Source organism: Dipodomys ordii, unplaced genomic scaffold (assembly GCF_000151885.1).
Source record: "Dipodomys ordii isolate 6190 unplaced genomic scaffold, Dord_2.0 Scaffold26, whole genome shotgun sequence".
NCBI classification, from domain to species: Eukaryota; Metazoa; Chordata; class Mammalia; order Rodentia; family Heteromyidae; genus Dipodomys; species Dipodomys ordii.
The window spans coordinates 3,258,806-3,280,815 of record NW_012267242.1 but is presented as its reverse complement, the minus strand read 5'-3'; the positions used below and the strand labels follow the sequence as shown (position 1 = coordinate 3,280,815).

Genomic DNA, 22,010 nt, shown 5'->3' with positions numbered 1-22,010 from the left:
CATCTCAAACTAAAATGGAGTACCCCCTTCTGTCTCTTAGAGATACTACACAGAATTCTAAGCTTTTAGAAACAACCAGAAGCACCCTTCTGTAATGGCAAAAGAGAGGCTGTTGAAGTAAGATCTAGACCAAAGATCTACTTTACTGAACACGCATAGGATTTTTGGAATCTCATTCCACAAGAAGGAGAGACATTTAGCTAGTAGTCAGCATACTTTGTCTCTAAAGGGCTAGATAATACCTACATGGGCATTGTGGGCCACATCAAGTCTCAATTGTATATTCTTTTTTTCACAACTATTTAAAAATACAAAAGCCATTCTTAGCACCAGAGAGGACTTAAAAAAAACAAAACAAAACAAAACAAAAACAAAAGGACAGGGTCAGATCTGGCCTACAAGCCATAGTTTGCCAACCCCTGCTCGTAGCCAAATTTGAGGGCTCCCAACTTTTCTAAAAGCCTAATGTTCTTTCATTGTGCAGTAATCCTGCGGGCCTTGCTGGGTCAGCACACCAGTTGTTCTTGTGGGGGAGCTGGGACCGACTCGCCCGAATTCAACCTGGGATGTCAAGTCCTTTCTCATCTGCAGTGAAGGCTGTCCATGTCATTGGGAACAGAGTTAATAAAGCACACATAGGGATGTCGAGGGATGGACTTACCTCCTTTTCATTAGTTTACCTGCTAGTAAATATTCAGATGTGCTAAGTGGGAAAACCCTGCTTCACAAGGCATCTCCCCAGTCAGCTCCATACTCAAATGGAAAAATAAGCGCCGTGGTCAGTATACCAGTTAATGATCAGTAGACCTTACATGGAAGCTGTCCATGTAATTCTTTGCCAAAGATGTCTGACAAGAAGCTGAATATCTCTTGAAGTTTAGTTTCTACTACACTTGCTAGCTGAGGTGGTAAACACCAATAGGGTCAAACCTGATACCATTTTGGGATGGGACATTATCCAAAAACAACATGGCATAAATGCTCCAATATTGTGTGAAGGGAAGCCGGGGCACAGATAATCCACAGGTACTCCTGTTTCATTGGAGAATGCATTACGTGATTGTTTTCTGCAAGAGCTTTCTCTTCATAATTAAGCTTTGCTTAGGCCAATATTAAAATGGGTTTGTGTGCTCTGTATTCTGTTGATGGAGTAATGTGAGTAAGGAGCTTAGAGAGTTGCCAGTAGGAGGTGGGGTTCAGGCAGGATGACCAGAACAGCATTGCTCATAGTAAGCACCCGAGAGAGCCCTTGTGATACTGATGGTAATCAAGCAGAACTTCAGAGAGTGGAGAGGATCATGGGGGACATGGTACTCTGCTGGAAATAATTTATGGCATCCCAAATAATCCCTGGGCCTTTTTTTGTGGGGGAGGGGATGCGATGAGGATTATTAGCTTCAAACCCATCCCTTGGTTTTGACTACAAAAATCTTCATTCTGTCAGATAAATTTCATTTTGTATATCAAGGGAAATCTGTTGGTCTCTCCTTCACAACTACCCTTGGCAAAACTAAAAATGGAATGCACAATGCATTCTCATATTCACGGGTTCTGTATTCATAGATATCATCAATATCAAATCAGAAAGATTTAGAAAACATTGCGACTGTGCTGAATTCATCTCTATCCTTTCCCCCTTGTCATTATTACCTAAACAAAACAGTATGGCAAGTGTTTATATGGCTTTCATGTTATGTTAGGTATTATGTATAATCTGGTAATGACAAAGTATACAGGAAGATATACATAAATTGTATGCAAACATTACACCATTTTATATAAGGGACTAATAATCTTAGGAGGATGATCTCAAGAACCAATCCTATGACTGTATTTCAAAAGGTACATGAGGGCTTCTGAAGAGCTTGAAGATTACTATTTGCAAGAAAGGTACATCATTTGAAAAGGCAGAGAGAGACACCAGAATGGACTTGGGAATTTGCAGATATCTTGAGATCCCTACTAACATCTACTAGGGCTTGAAGTTCTGTATAGGGTGTGAGTTGGGATCTGAGGTGCTATTAGTATCTAAAGCTGGTGCTGCTGAAAGGCAATTTCAGAAGTCTATGTGTGAGTTTATCCTGTATACCTTCAGGTCATTGAAAGTGACTGATCTTTGCAAATAACGTCTGTATCAAGGAAATGCACTGGCATTGAAACCATACACTTTCCTCTTCTTCTACTCAACTTCAGTATCTGGTCATTTTTCTGCCTTCATCCCTGCCTAATCCTTAGTGAATAGATCACCTTTCCCTAACAGTCACCTTTAGTACAAGACTTGAATTTGAAAAGAAGAAGAAAAAAAGAAGTAAAATAAAGGAAGAGAAATGGAGGTATACTAAACATAATATGAAAAGCCCATGTCTGAATGGCTTCTATGAGGATCGTTTCACCACTATACACTCATCTATACAGCAAAATTATTCCACCAGAGAATACTTTAGTAATCGGGCTGGCTAAAAATCCTTAAAGGAAAGGATGGCCTACTTTTGGAAAAATTATCAACCAAGTCTAATAGATAAGGTAGTTATATCATCTAAACAGTTGCTTGTGTCCTGAAAGAGGGGAGATGTGATGTATTACATATCAATTGTTGATTGCCAGTACTGAGAGGTGGTCAGCACAGAAAGTAGGGGAAGAGGTATATAGACACTTTCTTCTCAGTTTTGTTAAATCTGCATCACCTAGAAACTCAGGGGATGATGGCTTCTCTGATCGATGTCCTCATAGTATGGCCAAGTCAACAAACAAAGTGAGCAGCAAGTATGCCGACTAATGCCAATTTAGCTGATGAATTGTTTATGAATTTGAAAAATTAGGCCCTATAATCCCAGTAAGGGAGTTGCCATGTCTCCAAGGGCACTATGGAGATTTAGATCTGCAAAGAGGGCCTTGGGAAAAAAACGAAAATGAGCACCCTGGAGATGCTTACTGAGATAATTAAGCAGCAGCAGAGTCACCAGGGTAGAAGTGGCCCCACATGAAAACCATCTGGACTCCCAGGGCCTGCGCACTCACAGCTCACAGCTCTGCATTATAGCCGGGACCCCAGAGACTTCTGTGAGAGAATTCAGGATGCCTCTGTTTTAGAATCACAGAAATTCAGGGCCAGCACAAAGCTCCGAGTCTGATCTTATCCCTTTCCTGATGAACAAAAGTAGAGCCCCAGAGGTGGAGAGGCCAGAGCCAGACCCTTCCGGCTAGCGTTTGTTCTGCTATTTTCTGGCATCTTGTTGTTACCCATTGCATCTGGAACAGAGAGAGCTAGAATCCTGGACCAGTACCTGGATTTCTTTGCCTTTACTGCTACCATTGGGGTAGGAGAAATCACTTTCTCATTTTCGAATCAGCTTTGTATTGACTATTTGTCCCAATTCTGGTGAGAGCTCTGTTGTGGTTCACTTGTTTACATTCCTGTTTATGACATGATGACATAATTGAGCTGTGCTGATGCCATAGATGAAGACAGACCAGTAACAATGTTGCACTTACTTGGCCCTGTAAGACCATAAAAGATGCTTAGACAGCACGTACCTAGTGCTATTGGACTCATGTAGAATCATCTACTTGTCACAACCATTCTATGACACAGGCACTATTGTGCCCTCTAAATTACAGAGGGGAAACTGAGCCACAAAAAGGGTAAGACATTTGTCAGTATTTCACTGAAAGTGGTAGAATGGAGACACAAGCTTGACCTGACCAGCTCCAATGTCCATGTGCTCAAGTTCTCTACTAGCATTGGTCCAGGACCACTGACAGTGGACATATTCCCAAGAACTTCTTTTTCTTTTCTTTCCTTTCCTGGTATTCATTCTGTTAAACTGTAATCAGAACATCTTTTTTTTTTTTTTAAAAAAAAACCATATGAAGAGTTTGCTTGAGCACAAAATAACATCCACGTGTAAGAACATTTTGTTTCCTGCTTAAGAATGAATATTAAATAAAACCCAGAACTTTTTCTCTATAGTTGTTATTTTTATAGACTCAAGTCCAGACCTAGGGTATCCTCTCATAATGTTAAAATCCTAATAGTGTATCTACAGAAACACTGAAAACACCCAAGCAGCAGGATGGATCTACCCATTTACTCTTTATTTAGCTGAATATGTTTAGTAGGGGGAAAAATCAAAATTTCCAGAATAGTTGCTAAGAATTAGATAAATTGATCTCCTAGGATCATTTTAACCCATAAGTGCTACTGAGATGCTACTCAAGAGATCCAAGGTCTGGGAATAAATTTGTGGAACAAACAAAAAAGGGCTGTTGGGTGTGCATGAGGCACTACCACCAAGCTGTGGAACAGCCACCCACTCGTGGAACTCTGCCCTGTGGTTTAGTAACAGTAAGCATCCCTCAGAATAACACAGTCAGGGCGGAAGCGTATTATGAAGGGCAGCTAAAATGATCAGGGGTAGCCCACTTACTGTATGAGATTAGGCTTTTAAAAAGGATTAGAGCTCCTTAATCTGCAGAGATGAAGATTAAGAGGGAGCAATGATCAAAGTCTATGAAATCAGAAAGGAAACGGAGAATATGGCTTCCACCCCATCCACAAATCCCAGGATATTATAACAAGGGATATCCCTGTGCAGTTCCCAGGAAAAATCATTTTAAGAGCCATTAAAAAGAAAAGAGGATACTATTTTCACAGCAGGTAATAAATTTAGAGCATTATTATCTTGAGGAGTGGTATGTTCTGAGAGTGGGGTTAAGTTTTAAAAAGATTTAAACAAACCCATGGACAATAAAACCATAATGATCTAATACTGAGAGGCTAAGAACATTCTGGTGCATTTGAAAATGAGTCATTCAGTGAGAAGCACCAGCCTATTCTGAGACACTCTCTGTCCAGACACAAGGCTGGATGGCCCATGGATCTGACCATCTCCCTCCTTACCTTGTCAGCTGAGTTGAATTCATTACTATTTGGAACAGGGATCATGTATATTCTTGTGCCTAGTTTGGTATACATTAGGAGATCTCAGGAACCTGTACAATAGAGCAACTCTTTCCTTAGAGAGAGTTTTCCCTAATCCTTTACTAGGGCCTTTGTCCTAGGATTTTGAATTAGAATTCAGAACCACTATTCTGACCATGAGGCCCGGAATGACTCTTCACTATATTTCAAAACTAAGGCAGAGAAATTTAAAACACTGTAGGTTGCAGTCACTAGGGGATTAAAAACTGGCCAAACTATGGCAGAAGCTGCTCATCATAGATTAATAGAGATCAATTAATTCAAATTTAAGAGGAAAATTCAACATACCAATCATGTAATGCCCCTGACAGCCCTGACAGCCCAAGATATTAGGCTCAAAAATGGACTGCCATTAATATAGATGCCAGTACACCTTCATAGAAACTGCAGTTCTGGTAAATAGGTAGAATAAAACTTTCCAGAGGGGAAATGTTTCGGCTCAGTTTCCAAAACAGCTAAGTGTTAATCACTTTAAGTATCTAATAATAGGCCATTGTTGGGGGTTGGGAGCCTATGGGAGCAGAAGGAAGAACCAGGGGATTTGGGTAGAGGGTGGAGTAGATATGAAGATTCCATTTAGAGAAAAAAAACCATTAGACAACCACAGCACATGAAAATATTTCAGAAAAGTGGTGTCTGGATTCACACTTGAAACTGCCTTCAGAAAAGTGGGTAAAAGATGGCAATCCGTAGGAGCAAATGCAAGAACCAAGAGAAGAGAGTGGGGGTAGGGTAGGAGGTGGGGGGTGGAAGAAAAAGGCATACATGTGCTTAAACAATATCTAATAAGCCCTCGCTCTAATCCTATCTACCATCATAAACTGGAAGCAATCACTTGCTATCTTTTCAAATGGTTAAGTTTGAAAAATGTAAGTCCTCGCAGTGGGGAGCCATTCAAAGTCACTATTGATGTGGGAAATGAAAAAGTAGGCGAGGTGGTGAGGGGTTGGGGAATGGGGTTCATGGTAAAGAGTCACCTTGTTTCTCCTCGTAGACTCGGGAGAGATTTGGGCAAGAAAACTGGGACATCTGGAGTTCAGAAGTCGAGGAGAATAGGGAAGAACCGGGAAGATGAATGCACGATCATCATCCACACAAAAGAACGGAGCAAAAAGAAGCCTGGATTTGGGCACTCGCGTCTGGCAAGGAGGCCGGCAGCAGAGCTAATGAAGCATTTGCGGTGTGGGACGTTTGCCAGCGCAACAAAGAAGATGTGCCTGGGCTCTGCAGATGTGCCAAGGCCCCCAGAGCAAAATAATGACATAATCACCATCAGTGTCACAGACCAGACTGTACACAAGGTGACAGGGGAGGGGAGGCCTGTAATACACACACAAGGAGGACTAACCATGGCCCACAACGGCTGCGGCCCTGTCTGCTGGGATGTCAGGAGCTTTCTCCCTGAAGATCTATGCCTACGTCTTAAATCCTGGGGTGAGGCCGGTGCCCCATATTGGTAGGTGTTCTCCACCCAATCCCAGCTACTCCTAAGGAAGCAAGTGAAATCTGAAAAGCTTCCGAGAGACTTGGATTGACTGGAAGAGGCTGAATAAGGAAGAGGAGGAGGAGGAAGGGGACGAGTGGGTAAGCCAGAGGATTTTTTGAGTCCAACTCCTCCGTCTGGAAAACCCATTAACCTGAACCCTCTACATACAAGGGCATAAAGGTGATCATGGATTTCAATGTTTCTTACCTAAAGAGAAAATGCAAGAAATACTTGGGGAACCTATCAGGGGGAGGAGACACAAATGAGCAACAAATGGGCCTGCTCAAAGTGAGGGTAGATGCAACAGTCAGCCATGAATGGACCACCCCTGCTCATTATGCAGTCTCCTAGCGGGCCCTGTCACCTGCCTGTGGCTCTTGCTCAGTAAGGTGGGTGTGTTAGTACAGCTGTCTGGCTTTTAAGTGACTTTTGTCAGTTTGAAAGTGAAAGTCTGTTTGAGAAGCTGAAAGAACAATAGCTCTGAGCCCGGAAGAAGAGCTCCAGGCACAAAGGACTTGGCTATACTAGTGTCCCTTTTCATTGCCTCTCATGAAAGATTCATAAGAATAACTTTAATTTTTTATGACCCCCTTTTTTGGTATGACTATATTAGTTGTGTCAACGTTCACATTCAGGTTCTCTTTAAATACTAAGAGGTCTGTTGGGAGATTGTTTTCACTGAGCAGTGGGTGAAGAAGAGTCAATTGTGGCCATCCTTTACCCCTTCGCCCCCCAAAAAAATCACAATCAGGGATACAGATTCCCTTTCAAATGGTTGCTCTCAGCCTTTAAGCTGTCAAGCATGCTACAGGGTGGTTCTTTAAAACCTAACTAATTTGCTAGTTCAACTGTTCCTTGGAAGAATAATGGTATTTGTTTTTCTTGGCTTCACTCTATTTAACAGAAACAGTAGTATAATGATCATTAATAGACAGATCTCCTTTTCCTATACTTCTCTAATAGCTAGTCTCCATATTCCATCTCTATTTTGTGTCTCAGCCAAAAAAAATGGGAAGGGGTGGGGGACAGATTGTATTTCTTTGATGACAAGTTGCAAAACAACATTGAAGACTGGCATAAGGCAATTCTTGAAGGTGAAACCATATTTTTTCCTCGACCAGAATAGTAATCTACTTTCCGGAATTAAACGGTGACTATTTCACCAAAAAGAAATGTTAGAGAAAATATTTATCATTACACATTTATATTTGAGGTACAAGATGCCAGTGTCATTAAATTTTCTGTCCTCGGATGGACAAAGAACCAAATGGTTAAAATGAAATCCTCTTCTTTTGGGGGAACAAGAAGAAAAATTGATTCAAAAATGTTATCTACCATGGGACAAGGGATCACCAACTTAACAGTACGCTTTGGTTTTGCTAAGGGAGCTTGTTTAATGCAGAAGAACATAAACAGCCTCGATTTCAATAGGCTGTTAGAACTTCTGCAGATATTTAATCCAGGGCCCAACACAATGATCACATCCCATGAAAGCTCCAGCCACCACCAGTGGCTCTCAGAAGGGAACTTGGGTTCTTTCTCCTATTGATAACCCTTTGTGGGATGAAGAATAAGAGGCAAGGCAAGGAGAACTGAATGTCACACAATAGATAACTCCTCTGCACACTGTTCCCGAACTTTCTTCATCTCTGGGGGACAATTAATTATGAAGGCCTTCCTTAGGGGTAGATGGAAGCCAGAGAAAACCCATGGCTGGCCCAGCACCCCAGCCACCACCTCTGTGTTTGTTAAATGCTTTGCCTGTTGGGGTACAGCCACTGAGAGAGCCAATAGATCATTTGGTGGGGCGGGGCGGGAGGTGAGGGAGGAAAGCAAAAGATTTTTTTTTTTGTGTGTGTGTGTGTGCCTGCCCTTGTATAATTCTATTCTCACTGTGAAATCATCCATACACAAAACACAAGGACAATTTTTTTTTAGAGAGAGAGAAAAGCCACGGGGTAGGTTACAGTCAGAAACGGGCTCTCGGTGGTGTGTTAAAAAGGATGGTCTTTTCACCAAATCATTTCACAGAGGTAAAACAGACAAACACAAAGAGTTGAGACTTTTTCTCCTACATTAAATGGAGTAACTGATAAGGTCAGACATATGATACCTAAAGACATGAATCTGTGAACTCTTGAAGTCAAAGGGCCTCTCTGTGCCGAGGAACAATCTTTCAAAGGAAATAGATCATAGAACTCCACTGAACCCCCTTTAAACTTTATGAAGCAGGAGGAGAAAAAGCTCTAAGTAGGGAAGCTTGACAGAAGAGCCTTGAACTATTTTCTGAAGGAAAGATGAGACCCTCCCTAGGCTGCTACAAAACATCTTTTTTTTTTTTCTAAAGGCTCCTCTGAACTTTGATATGTGCCAAGACACTGCTATTGAAAGCTGTATAATTATGTGCGGTAGCCACTGTAGAAAATGCTTTGTTCACCCCAACAAAGGACAATAAGCAAAGTAAAGCGACATTACGCTGTATCTTTTTCTTTAAGAATGTTGAGAAAGGTCATGGAATGCTATAACTAATAAAGCTGTTGAGTAAGGAGGTTTTTCTTTTTTTTTTAAAGTTGATCTTACTGTGCTTGAATGTAACCCAATGACAAAAAAGACACAGGGAGCTAAAAATGCAATGACATTACCAAACAGATGATAAATCAATGGGCCCGCTTCATTATACTGATGAACACCTTATATCTCAAAAGGACAGCGGTATAGAAATGAAGCCTGGTGCATCCATACTCGGGGGGGGGTGCTCCCCTCTCCCTCCCCTAGCTCTTCAAGCTGCACTTCCAGGCCCACATGGCCTGGCCTGGCGTGTTCCCTCCTCCAATTTCAGGCAATCGTTCTGTAGAAGGAATATGTTCCCAGACAGCCATGTGTGTACATATATTTAGAGAACATTCATTTCGTCTCTTAAAAGATCAATTTGGCTTGTCAATGCTGGAACTGGCAAAGGGAAGAAATAGTGTTTCTTTTCCTCTTTGCCACCCACCATGAGTGTGTGGTGTGAGCGTCTTTAAAGGCCTCAGCAGCTTGGAGGCCCACAGACAGCCACTGCAGTAAAAGGTCTTCGCTCAGGTGCCTGTCTGCCAAATGATCGCTCATATTTAAGTATTTAGAGCAGAGGGAAAGCACTTCCCTAATCCACCTGTCTCCATTCTTCTTTAAAGAGATGACAGTGCGAATGAAAGATTTCCAAATATGCTCGATCTTCTTAAATGTGGATTTGGTTAAAAGTAGGAGTAAGGGGAGGGAAGCCTGGTGGGGGGAATATATTAGTAAATGCACATGCTGGGGTGGGTGGTTTATGGCAGGGATGCTACTTTTTAACTTTCTATTTTCAAGAAAGTCCCACAAGAGGTCTGCAGAAATACCCTCTCTTTCCTGTCACATGCCACCGAGAACATGACAAACCCAGAGTCTATAACAGAACCTCAGCCCAATGAGATGTACTCCAGTTAGAATGATAGAAAATGACCTTTATAAGCCCACTAATGAATAACTCTAGTTTACTCTGTATATTTCTAAGCCTTCCACCTCTGAACCTGGGCCTCAGTGAGAACGAGGGAGATTAGTCACTGTTACTGGGAACTTGGATTTCTACCTATAGGTAAATGACTAGCCACTTAAGGGCCTGTGAAGGATGCCCCGCAGAAGAGTGACTCCATGGTACTCAGAAGGAGAAAGAGACTCGGTATGCCTGGATGAAAATGTTTATCACATTCTCTTCTCAGTGTTTACTCAGGCCACCCAAAACCTCCTCAACCTCTGGACATTTGCCTTTCTTAGATGTACACTATTAAGTGACCTCTCCTGGGTAATGCAGACTAACCTAGATTATTTTGAGTCCTCAAATGAGGCAATTAAAAAAATTGTAAGTTAGACAAGTCAGGTGCCTTAGTTGAAGTCTTCACTGGTGAACTGGTCTCTGAACCTGACAGCAATCAGCCCCTTCCTTTTCTGCTACAATAGACAAGGAAAAAACAAACAAACAAAAATCCATCTCATATGCTCCTACGGCAGAAGTATCGGTACGACCTAAAAACCAGGAAGGAACGCCAAACGTCCTTTCCCTCTCTATTAAAAAAGAAAGAGGAAGAAAAAAGAAAAAAAATTGGAAGCTCTTCAAAGCAACGTGAGAATGAAGCATGGAAATATATACCATAACACCTGGAAAGACAAATTTATTGTTGCCAATCTCATTAAATGTGGGAAGCAGGAGTGAAAGATGCAGCCCAGAACTGAACACTTCTCCCTTGCACAGCTTTGCAAACGCAGGTTCAGAAGCCAGGCTCCCACCCCACCTTGGCTGATGCAGCCATCTTCCCCCTCTTCAGCATAAACTAAACGTGTCACTTTGTTTTATCCCTCTTCGTGTCTTCTTCCACATCCCCTGGGTTGTCTCAAACTCTCATCACCCTAAATCTGGATGCCGTGCCAAGAATCTTAGCAATTGTGTAAACTGATACAAAAGACAGAGCAAGCTCTCTTGTCACTTTAGAAGGTCCTGACTCATAAAGACCAGGAAATGCAGGGTCCAGAAGAGGAGAGAGCTTCAGGCCACTCCCTCCCAGCCTGTGATAAACCTTCTCCATCTGCTTTCTTTTCCCCCAGGCCAGAGGTCAGCAACCTCTGTAGCCTTGAGAGCCATCAGCAGCAGTGGCTGAGCACGGATGGTACTGAGCAGTGACAGAGGTGCCATGGCAGACTATGGCAGAGGAGAGAAAGGAGCAGCAAGAAGCTAAGAGGCACAGAGACAAGAAAGGAAGGAAAAAGAGCTCATGAAGAAGGAAAAAAGCTGAAGCCCCCTCCTCAACTCTCTCCTTCTTCTCTGGCTATTCTGGTCCCTCGCATTTAGACTAACTTTAAAACTAGTAGAGCACAAGGCAACCTTGCTATTTTATTAGTGTCCATGTCATTATAGCTACCTATTTTAAATAAGTAAATATTATTGAAACGATGTCAAGAATGCCTGGAACATTAATAAGTTAGTCATTTTATTATCACTATAAACAACGGATTGAAAAAAAGTAAAGATGCAATCAATAAGATGCTGATCAGTTAATAATCAGGTGGGTGAATAGATCACCCTGAATCCTATGCTTACGTAAGAAGGCCTAACTTCAGACTTTCTACTGTGCTTCATCTGTATTTTAATTTTTTTTTAAGTACTAAGGCATACAGGCCTTTGCTTTGCCATCTTCTTCCCTTGTGCATATTAAAACTACCGGCTTATTTCACTTAATCTGAGGAGGAGAAACTTAGCTATCAGCGGAGGTATTTGGCTGGAGGTGCTGGGTCTACTTTTGGCTGGCAGCCACCACCCACACTGGTAAAGCTACAATGATAAGAAGGGTGGTTTTTTAAGTATCTCACTTGAGCAGTGACCTCCTTGCTGAAAAGCACGGAAAAGGAGGGATCCCCTTATCTGCAACTTTTGTAAGTAAACGTGCCAAACTGAAGGGGCTAAATTGAAAACTATGGAGTGGTCGTGGATCTCAGGCTGTGTGGTACACATGGGCTTGTCTGTGTGCTGTGTGTGTGGGGGGGGGGCGGGGATGTGAAAGGGATAGAGCAAAGACCATATTCCTAGGTCCTGCTGCTCACATTTCTGGGAAGATGTGGATTTTAGTGAAGGAGGCATGAGGCCCAGAATAGTGCAAGAACTTGTCTGAAGTCACATGAGAAGTGACAAAATTCCTTCCCAGGCACCGTTGTCCCTGCAGTGGAGCCGTCTTAAAATAGACACTGCAGATAAAGGAGAGGTGGCCTGGCTGGAAGTGGATATGATTCACAAATAGAGAAATATCAGATGTTAATCATATTAAGGAGGATTTAGAGAAGGCTAAATGGAGCCGTTTGTCGGGTACCTCTTGATGCAAGTGTCCCCTGTTTATGTCATTATGGTCCTTGTGCTGAAAGTGGGAGATTAAATTCCAACCAGGTAAGGTTTAAACCCCACTGAAAATGCTAATGTTCACTTTAAGGATGGATCCCCTTGAGTACACGGTACAGCTGAACTACATGAACTACATGGTCCTTTGGGCCATTCCTTAATGAAGCTCAATAAATATTTACGTCACAACACAGTGTAAACAATTCACTAACACCCTGTAGACGTCTCTTAGGTGCAGATTAAGAGACTTGCCAAAAAGGAAGGAAGGAAAAGTGAAAGCTCTTAAATAAGAAGTCTTTAAAAAGTTGAACTATGATTCCATTTTTAGCTATGGAAGACACCTCCTTACAGTCTGTCCACATAGGAAAGCAATATTGTTATAAATGAGACTTGAAAAAGACAGGTTTTGAAAGAGTACATGACACATTCTCCAAATCCCTACCTTTAGTGAGTTCACTTAAAGAAAAACATTCAGTACCATTTTGGATTAACAAGCATATCAAAAGTGTGAATTCCCCATTTCTAAGCGTTCACACTCAGTTCCTTATAAGTTTCCCCAACTGATGGTTATTAGCCAGTTTTGCCTAGGACCATAGGGAAGAAAAAAGGCCTCAAAAAATGGGCCAGCATGGTCAAACCATGGCCCCTTTCTCATTCAAAATTTAGAAAGTTCCTGAGCACTCCTGGATACTTATCTGGAACAGGGATACAGGAATGCTAACAGAAATTCCCTGGAATAAGCAGATTAAAATTCCTGTCCTGACTGGTCCAACACGTAGCCAAGAAGTCACAAGAAATGGACCAACTTTGACAAGCCACCCCCTGTTGAGTCTCCTCCTCTGGGGTTTGGCTTGCAGAACTCTTGCGGTATTCCCAACTCCACTATTGTTGGCTCAGCCTGTGGGACTCAGCAAAATGCTTTTGTGAGTGCTGGGGGATTTGCTCGTGTTGTCTCACAGAATCATCATGTGGCGTTAAAAACTGTTTGCTGCGGCACCACATTTGCCTATAAAGAAAGGCCTTACTCATAGCTGCACAACTTTCATTGTGGCATGGAGATGGCTTCCTGGGAATTGTCCATATTACATGGTGCGCACATTGTAGAGATAGCTAAGAGTGAACAGGAGTATATGGCTGAAGCGCCACAAGCTTGGAAAGGTCTGTGCGCGCAGAACAAAACATGTGCCTCTCTTCCCCACACAGCCGGAAGAGAAATAAAAATAAAGCAGACAAAAAGATGTTACTGGATTGTTTACATCTATACAGGAAATGCTATAGACTTAGGGCATTCTCCTACCACTTCTTCCGTGAAATAAATAAATGTTGAAGTTAGAAACCATGGAAAACAACTTCTGTAGCTACTATTGCACATAGCATTTATCAGCTCAGCGGACATCCCAGAATCTAAATGTGCTCCTATTGGACAGGGAGCCCTTCCTTGAAAGGGAAATCACTTTATTTTCTCCCTATTACCCTTTTCTTTGGCCAAGTGGGTCTCTCTCTTCCACACAAGCTCAGAAGCCAGCAAATAGAGACCAGAAATGTTAGTGTCAGCTTCCCATGATTCTGATGGGAAGTTCCTCTTAACTGGTCTCCTGCTCACTCTCATGTTGCATGCTTCATAAGTAACTATCACAAAAGTAGGCTTAGGGACATTACTAATGGACATAGATTTTTTTTTTAAGGAAAGTGGAGATGACCCAAGTTGAAGATTAGTTCCTACCTCAAAGTCATTTGCTTTGTTGTAGTGCATGTTCAGAGCCCTGTAGAGCTCACAGTCTCTGGTGATGGACAGCTCTTCTGTACTGGTGACTCCATCATTGATGGCTTGACGTGCGTACTTCTCCATTTGAATGTAGTAAAACTCACGGAAATTGCTAAACCACTTGATGAGCTGAGAGGTAATGCATCTGTTGAACTGTTAAATTTAAACATTGAAAAAAGAGATAAGAATATTGTCATTTTATTCTATTTAGTTATTATTTATTTGTTTGTTTTGGTGCATGTCCTCTGAGTTGGAACTCAGAGTCTGGGCACTGTCCCTGAGCTTTGTTTGCTCAAGGCTAGTGCTCTACTACTTAAGCTACAGCTCTCTTTCTGGCTTTTTGGGGGAGGGTAATTCATCAGTAGATAAAAGTCTCATGGGTGTCACTGACTTTTTGCCCAGGCTGGCTTCAAACCTTGATCCTCAAATCTCAGCCTCCTGACTAATAAGGACTACAGATACAAGCTCAAATCTGTAAATTAGCACCTGGAAGAAGTATTTGTAATAAATATAAGGTTCAATAAAGATTTTTACAAACTGAAAAAAAAATGTCTCATGGGCTTTCCTGCCTGGGCTAGCTTTGAACCGTAAGCCTTGGATCTCAGCCTCCTGAGTAGCTAGGATTACAGTGTGAGCCAGCAGCACTTGGCTCTTCATTTACTTTTTAAGTATCTGAGTATCTTTAAAGTTTACCTCTCTGCCTTATCTGAAAAGGTATGCATTTTGTTTTACCAAATGGCAGCAAGAGAGATAGCATTACCTTACTTATGTAACTATAACCCCTCTGTACATCACCTTGACAATAAAAAAACATTGGCAAAAAACACCAATATTGGTAATGAAAATAATCACAAGTACCTACACATCAACTGGACTACTTCCTTGCTAAATCAGGTTTTCCTAAAGCTGAATATCTTTAATTAAAGAGATAATTGTGCTTTATCTCACAGTAGAGTGATTTACATTTGTATACTCTTTGTTTTTATTGTTTTTTTTTTTGAGGCAGAGTCTTGCCATAGAGTTCAAGTTGGCCTTGAAATCTAGATCCTCCTGCCTCAGTCTCCCCAGTGCTGGGAGAATATTTTGAGTCTAGGCATGTCCACTATACCACAGCCATCTGTATACTGCTTATGGAAATTCACTTACACTATAGAATCCTGGACGACTTGTTATTCTCAGAAATAAAAGGCCATAAGTTGAACCATGTGATTACTATGCCATGCATTTATATGTGTGTATGTGCCTGCGTGCATCCCTGCATGCGTGCATGTGTGTGTGTGTGTGTGTGTGTGTGCAATGCTGAGGACTGAATCTAAGGCTTCACACATGCTAGGCAGGTGCTCTACCACTGAATGATAGCTCCAGTTCTACTCTTTTATAAAAGTGAAGATTCATGTCATCCCATTCTAGACTTCTTCACTTAAAGAAAATGGCTGTCCAACAAAACACAATGAATCTGTTTTTGCTTATTTATTGATTTATTTCTAGTCATGAGTGATCCCTAGGCTCATTTAGCTATTACTTCGCATGTTTTCTCAATGCTATTTTCTGGTGTGGTCTAGTCCTCCATCCATGGCTAAGGGAAAATACCCTGCTACCTGCTCATTGTCTCCCTGCAGCAGCATTGACTAGGACCGATGGCCCTTTCCCTTGGTGTCTGTGCCATTTGGGGGGTGTGGTTAAGACACAGTACACAGATGGCCTAGAGAGAACCTTTATTACATTTTTTTAAATGCCAAGTTACTATAACATGATTAGGCTTTCAAACTTTGTTTACCAAGGTTTCCCAGATGACCTTTGAAATAAAGATGTCTTCCTGGATGCACAGCAAATGATACCATCCTTATTGACAGACCTCTGTTCACGTAAAGGACAGATGTGTCTTAACTTGCCAAGTCAAAACAAATAAATCCATAGCTTTATGTCAAGCAGGCTGACAGACACCCCCCTGCCTTTTGTCATCACAGGCATCCCCTTCCCTGGGCCCCCAGAAAAACAAAAACGATGTACATTCATCAAAAATCCACAAAGAGCACTTATCAAATAGTAGCCATGAGAACATCCAGACTCCAACAAGATGACAGCTAAAGTGTGTATGGGGGCTGTAATTACTACACAGAAAGTTGTTTCTATACTAGCAATGATAATAAATGAATGAAAATTTATGGCAGAGAATACAAGTAACAAGGAAACAGAAGCAAGGAGACTGGTGTTTCTCCCAAAAGGCCAACTTGCATCATAATTGCCATGGACTTGCAAGGGCCCTTACAGATAATTGACCAGAAAATGATTAAGTCATCAGCAAATCGCTTCTGCTTGCAAGAGTTCAAACATGTACTTAACCTATCCAAGAATTATATTTTTACTCTGTGTGTCTGCTCTGCCTCTATTCAGCCTCGCGGGGAACCCGATTAAAAAGACAACTGAAGGACCCCGTTATCTGATCTTCTGGTTGCCGATTTCAATAGAACTTAAACCCATTACGATTTGCTGAACTTGGAGTTCTTTCCATTTTATCTCAGCAGTAAAATACACTGTCCAAATTTCCAGACACTGAGATAAGGACTACAGGCCCCCGTGACGGCTTACTGTTCCTTTTTAATTCTTTTAGAATAAGAAACAAAACATTACAAAATGATAGCAGGCTGTGCACTGGGGAATGAAAATTGCTTTGACATGGAGATTAGGCTTCTGCATTGTTACAAGACATTGTCTCATATGGACAAGAGTACTGTAGAGGGGAAAAAAATAGAAGGGGTATTTTTTTTTCTAGAATGGTCATGAATGACCTAATGGGGGAGGACAAAAAAGTAAGTGCACTTGCCATTATTTACGAATGGGACATAAAGGGAGATTTAAAGCTTATTGTTGGAGAATGGAAATACCAGAGAGAAAGAATGGACAGAAACAACAGCCTCCCCAAACATGATCCAAGCCAAATGACCAGCACCAACGATGTAGGAACAAGAGTCTCCCTCGACCAGAAGTGAAATTTGTTTGCTTGTTTGCTTTTTTCCTAAGTGGCTAAAGCAAGCCCTCTGTCTTTTAGATATTTGTATCCGAAGAGGAAAAGTGTTAAACTTTAAAGAGTTAATTTGCTGTGTTCTGTAGTGGCTTACAAGAAAAGGATCAATTGTTCTATAAAGGCAAGCTCTGTAGTGTGTTAATGTGTTACTGCAAAAACTAATCGCTACAATAAAGAGACTGTGTTTCTACAGTGTACGGGTCTCTGTGACTTTGATTAATGCTTCCCACGGGACATCTCAGCCTCAATATGGGCTGGAGAAACTTCCTAAATATTCAATGAGCATGGTCAAAAGATGTATAAAACAAATCAACCTGACACCTTAATCCGGCCAGGCAGCAGTTGACTCAAGGGGTGGAGAGGACGAGATACATCATTTAACACTGCCGACTTGAAAGGCTGGGAGCGTCTGTTCTTCAAAGTTGAAATGACACTGAATCTGTTGTACTTAGTGGCCTAGGAGTTATTAGTTTATACATTAAAATCAGCACCCAGTACTGAACAGGAAGGCAGTGCCACCCATGCGCCCCCAAGCATCTCTCACATTTGTGTACTTGCTTTTCTCAAAGGATTTGAAGCCCCAACGAGCTGAGCTTTTTGTCTGCCTAAATGTCATTGTGAGGGAATTAAGTTGGACTCTCTGTGAGAACACAGAACTTGGTTCAGATTCTTACTCTAGAGAAGCTGCACAGAGTTGGCCTGGGGTTCAGGCTTTGTATGCACGGATACTGGGCCAGAATCTCTAAACTGTATGATTTCCCTCTACCCCTTTCTTTCCCAGGTCATTGAAAAGCATCTTACGCCTTCCCCAGTGAAAGTCACCTGGGGGACTTGAAGCCTGCAACCATATCTAGGAGAAACAGAAAGACTGCTTGGTGAGAGCCTGGATGAGCTCCATCTAGCAGTATTTTTGGCTGTACTCTGATGACCATCTAGGCTTCCTCTTCTTCAGGAAACAAGATAGTTTATGCTTTTGCTGTTTTTCTGTTCTTATTTTCTTTTATGTGAAAAACTAATTTCTGGATATTATTTCAAGTGAAATGGCTTTATACTTTGGGAAAGTACATTTTACTCAAATTAGAAATTTTCTTAGATAAATGTGGACATAATGAAGTTTAGATTTATGTTATTGGCATGAGCAGTACTTGGTCCACAAACACAAGCTACATAATACAGGTTTCATTTCTGATAGAAATACTAAGGTCTCTTTTCTTATTCCTAGTGCTTCTTCATTCCTGGAGTAGTTTCTGGAGTCCTGAGCAAAATAAAACTAGAGGATGTGGGCCTTACAAAGAACTGTTCATATTTACATGCAACTATATAAAGTACATATATTCATACCTCATAGCATAATATATACATACATACATATATATGTATATCACACACATACATATAATGTAAACACTCATACATACATAATGTCAACATTCAAATTCAGAATCATCCTTAACCTGAAAGAAGTCTCAGAATGCTCTGCCATTGTTTCTAAAAGTTTCTGGACCATTTTGCCCAGATCACCTTTGCCCTTCTACATATGGTATTTTGTTCTCAATCAATACAAGCTCAGGGAATCCAAATTCATTAATTATTAGCCAGATTAACAAAAACATAATTAGGAAAGTTTAAAATGCATACTTCATTACAAAAATAAGAGAAATGACCTTCAGTAATTTTTTTCACAATGTATTATATGTCCTTCTGTTTCCTCTCCATTAGCATGGTTAATTGTTATTTAACCAGACTCACATACATTTTAACAGCCTTTTTCTCCCAGAATAGTTAAAGTATGGGTAAGAATCTATGATCTGAATATTAGTGCTTTATAAAATAAAATATTGACCCATGAATTTTATTGATACTTATGCTGAATAGGTAGTATTTTGGGGGGTAAGACTCACTTACTAGATGTTTTCTGAAGGAATGGAAATATTTTCTTGTGGGTCTGTATTATGTCGTTTTGATAAAACCACTGATTAATCATCAATCTTCCCCACCTGACCTTCCCCCCCCCCACATGTGCATGTACACAAAAAACATAAATGTTTCTAATGTTCACATCTCTTGTTGGGGGGGACTGCTGCCTCAGAATGGCTGATGTTTCTACCCTTCAGGTGGCTGCCCTTCAATAATGGGTAAGAGTAATCCTTACATATGCGCCTTGCAAAACTCTTTGGCTTCCTGATGGATGGAAGGTGGTATATAAATAATGATATCCCACTGCCCCAGATCATGCCACACAGAAGAGTGAAGTCGCTAACACACACGCATACATGGTACATACAATAATCCTCCCCTCCCTCTCTTTCATGTTCTCCTCTTAGAAGCAAAGTAGGGGGAAGTCAACCTTGGAAGTCAAACTCTGCCACCTTCTAGCAGGCTCTAGAAGCTGGCCAGTCACCTGCCAATGAACAAATTCTATCTGTTCTAGACTGACCCTTTATTTAGCCTCCTGTTGCTCTCAGCAGTTGTATGCTTAATGATTCTTAGCCAGCTCTTTACATTGCTGACTTTCTCTGCCTTCTTCATCCTGTTATCATAGACTAACTGATTGGCCCTGGGTGAGGACAAACATGTCTTCCACTTAAAGAAGGGAGAAAGAACAACAGGCTAACGTTGATATACAATTCAAAAGCAAACAGGATTGAAAACAGAACTTCTCCTAGAAGGCCAAATCAAAATGTCCCTGAAGGGAACTGAAATGAGTAGGCCTGCAAAATGGGGCCAGGGACACAACTTGGGCACGATTCAGGCACAAACAGGCTGCGTGCAGGCAGGGGAACGGGAGGTGAGTGTGCATGTTCTGGCAGCTTGTGAGTTCTCAGTGACAGAAATAAGAACTTGTACATATGGGGGTGAGCAGGCAAGGAGTGCAGAAAAGCCACCCAACCCTAATAAACTAAATCTCAGCTAATGTAATGTTAATCAAGTTCCTTAGATAATGATACCACGCATGTCATTATCATCATCAAAATCCAATCTATGCTTTAAAAAGTTACTGATGATTAACACAACATCAAGTTGATGCAAACAATTACTTAAAATCCACACACAACACAGACATGCACACACGCGTGCACACACACACACACACACAGAACCAGGAGCTCCCAATGTTCTGTAGAATAAGGGAGGCTGCAGCTGTAGGCCGACAGCTTTCATATCCTCATTTGAATAATGTGTCCTGAATCTGTCACTTTATTCATTCTCCTTATGCTCAGTGTACTCTACATCAACAACAAATTAAGTTGTAAATAAGAGACAATCATCACTTTTGTTTTTAAGCAGCTACTGCATAGAGAATTTCAATGTACGCTCCTTTTCAACTGGGGGGGGGAGGGAAGAGGTGCTAGAGTTTGCTTTCATAGGCGCAAATATGGAGAAACCAAGAGAAACCAAAACAGAAACATTTTTAGTGATGCAACAGAGAAGGGGAAAAAAAAATTCTTGAAAGCACATCCATCCATTACCAGTGGAAATTTCTTCCAGGAAGCAACTGAAACATATAAAGACAGGATCTAAGTTTCCTGGGCTATGCCAGAAACCCATGTGACTTTGAAACCAGTCCTTCAGTCTTAAGAAACCAAATGACATGTTTGTTCAGCGCACCTCTAGACAAAAGGACAAGTGTATTCAACCAATTACAACACAGGTGCATTAATAATTGGATCCCAAGTTCATCTCCATTAACTTATGAAAGTTCAAATCCTAGAAAGTTCTGAGAGTTCATATATAGGAAAAAAAAACTACTAATAAAGAATATGCCTACCTTGACATCAGAGAAGTAGGTCTTCAGCATATTGGAGCTGGGATAACGGGTATAAAAGAACATGAGCTTTGCTTTTTTCAAGTGATTAGGTGATAATCCTTCCTGCATGTAGGATGCAATTGGTTAAGGCAAAAAATATCAAATTGAATAAAAATTCCATAAACAACAAGGAGTTCTCCTCCCATCTCCCACTCCACAATCCTCTCCCTCAACGGGTCTAGAGCAGCCCCGGATAGGCCCAAAGGTCCTCAGTATTAGCTACCGAATCTATTGCTAAGTTGCTACTGTTTACTTAATATCCATTGCCTGCTAGGAATGGAGTGAACACAGAATTTAGTTGCAAATTATTAGCTATTTCCTGGTGAGGATGGCCAAGCCCTCCCTCTCTTTCTTTGTTCCATATCCTTATGCTATCTATACATTCACCTGTTGCTAGGGGGACAAATGCACTCAGCATGTACTGTACAATTCTTGTCACATTTCCTTCCTTCTCTACAATCACAGCTCTGTTTGTTGCTTCTCTCTGTGTGGTTTACAGACATGTCAAAATATGAAGAACATTATTTTCAATATGGTTATGCAAGTTTCACATTTTACCCTTTATTGCTGACCTAGTATAGGTCTTCTTGACTGCGTTTCTTCCTGTCTTATTATTATTATGTCCTTTAATTGTTGCCTTTAAAAACTACAGCTCAGACTGGAGTGGGGGGTAGTTTTGGCACTGAGAGAGTGGAGAAGGGGGGTGTCGCTTTTGTTAAAGCGACCGTCCAAAATCAAATACAATTTGCTTGTCCTGGATTGATAGTTAACTCCTTGGAGAGTGACATAGTAGTTGGGGCTAACAAATCAATAAATGTGGGTTAGCAGATCAATAAATGGCCACTTACCCCAAATAAGAAGGCCTATTTATCTGGAAACATCATTACCTTTTAGATCTGTAAACAGCAGCAACTACAACAGTTCCCAAGAGAATGCGAGGCTAACCATAACAATCCAGGCTTCCTGATTCTGTCCCAGATTCTTGGCACTTCTCAGCAGACTCCGAGCTGGGATGGCTCTGGTCACATCTGTGCCGCAGCCTGGCC

At 41.3% G+C, this 22,010-nt stretch overlaps 1 protein-coding gene across 1 annotated transcript in view; it reads right to left on the bottom strand.

The window, feature by feature from the left end:
• Prox1 (prospero homeobox 1) overlaps positions 1–22,010 on the bottom strand; it is a 51,502-nt gene that overhangs the window by 13,366 nt on the left and 16,126 nt on the right. Inside the window, exons 3-4 of the mRNA XM_013015385.1 lie at positions 20,926–21,033; positions 14,090–14,284 (exon numbers count right to left, since the gene is read on the bottom strand). Of these exons, the coding sequence (XP_012870839.1) occupies positions 14,090–14,284; positions 20,926–21,033 (303 nt within the window). The remainder of the gene's footprint in view (positions 1–14,089; positions 14,285–20,925; positions 21,034–22,010) is intronic.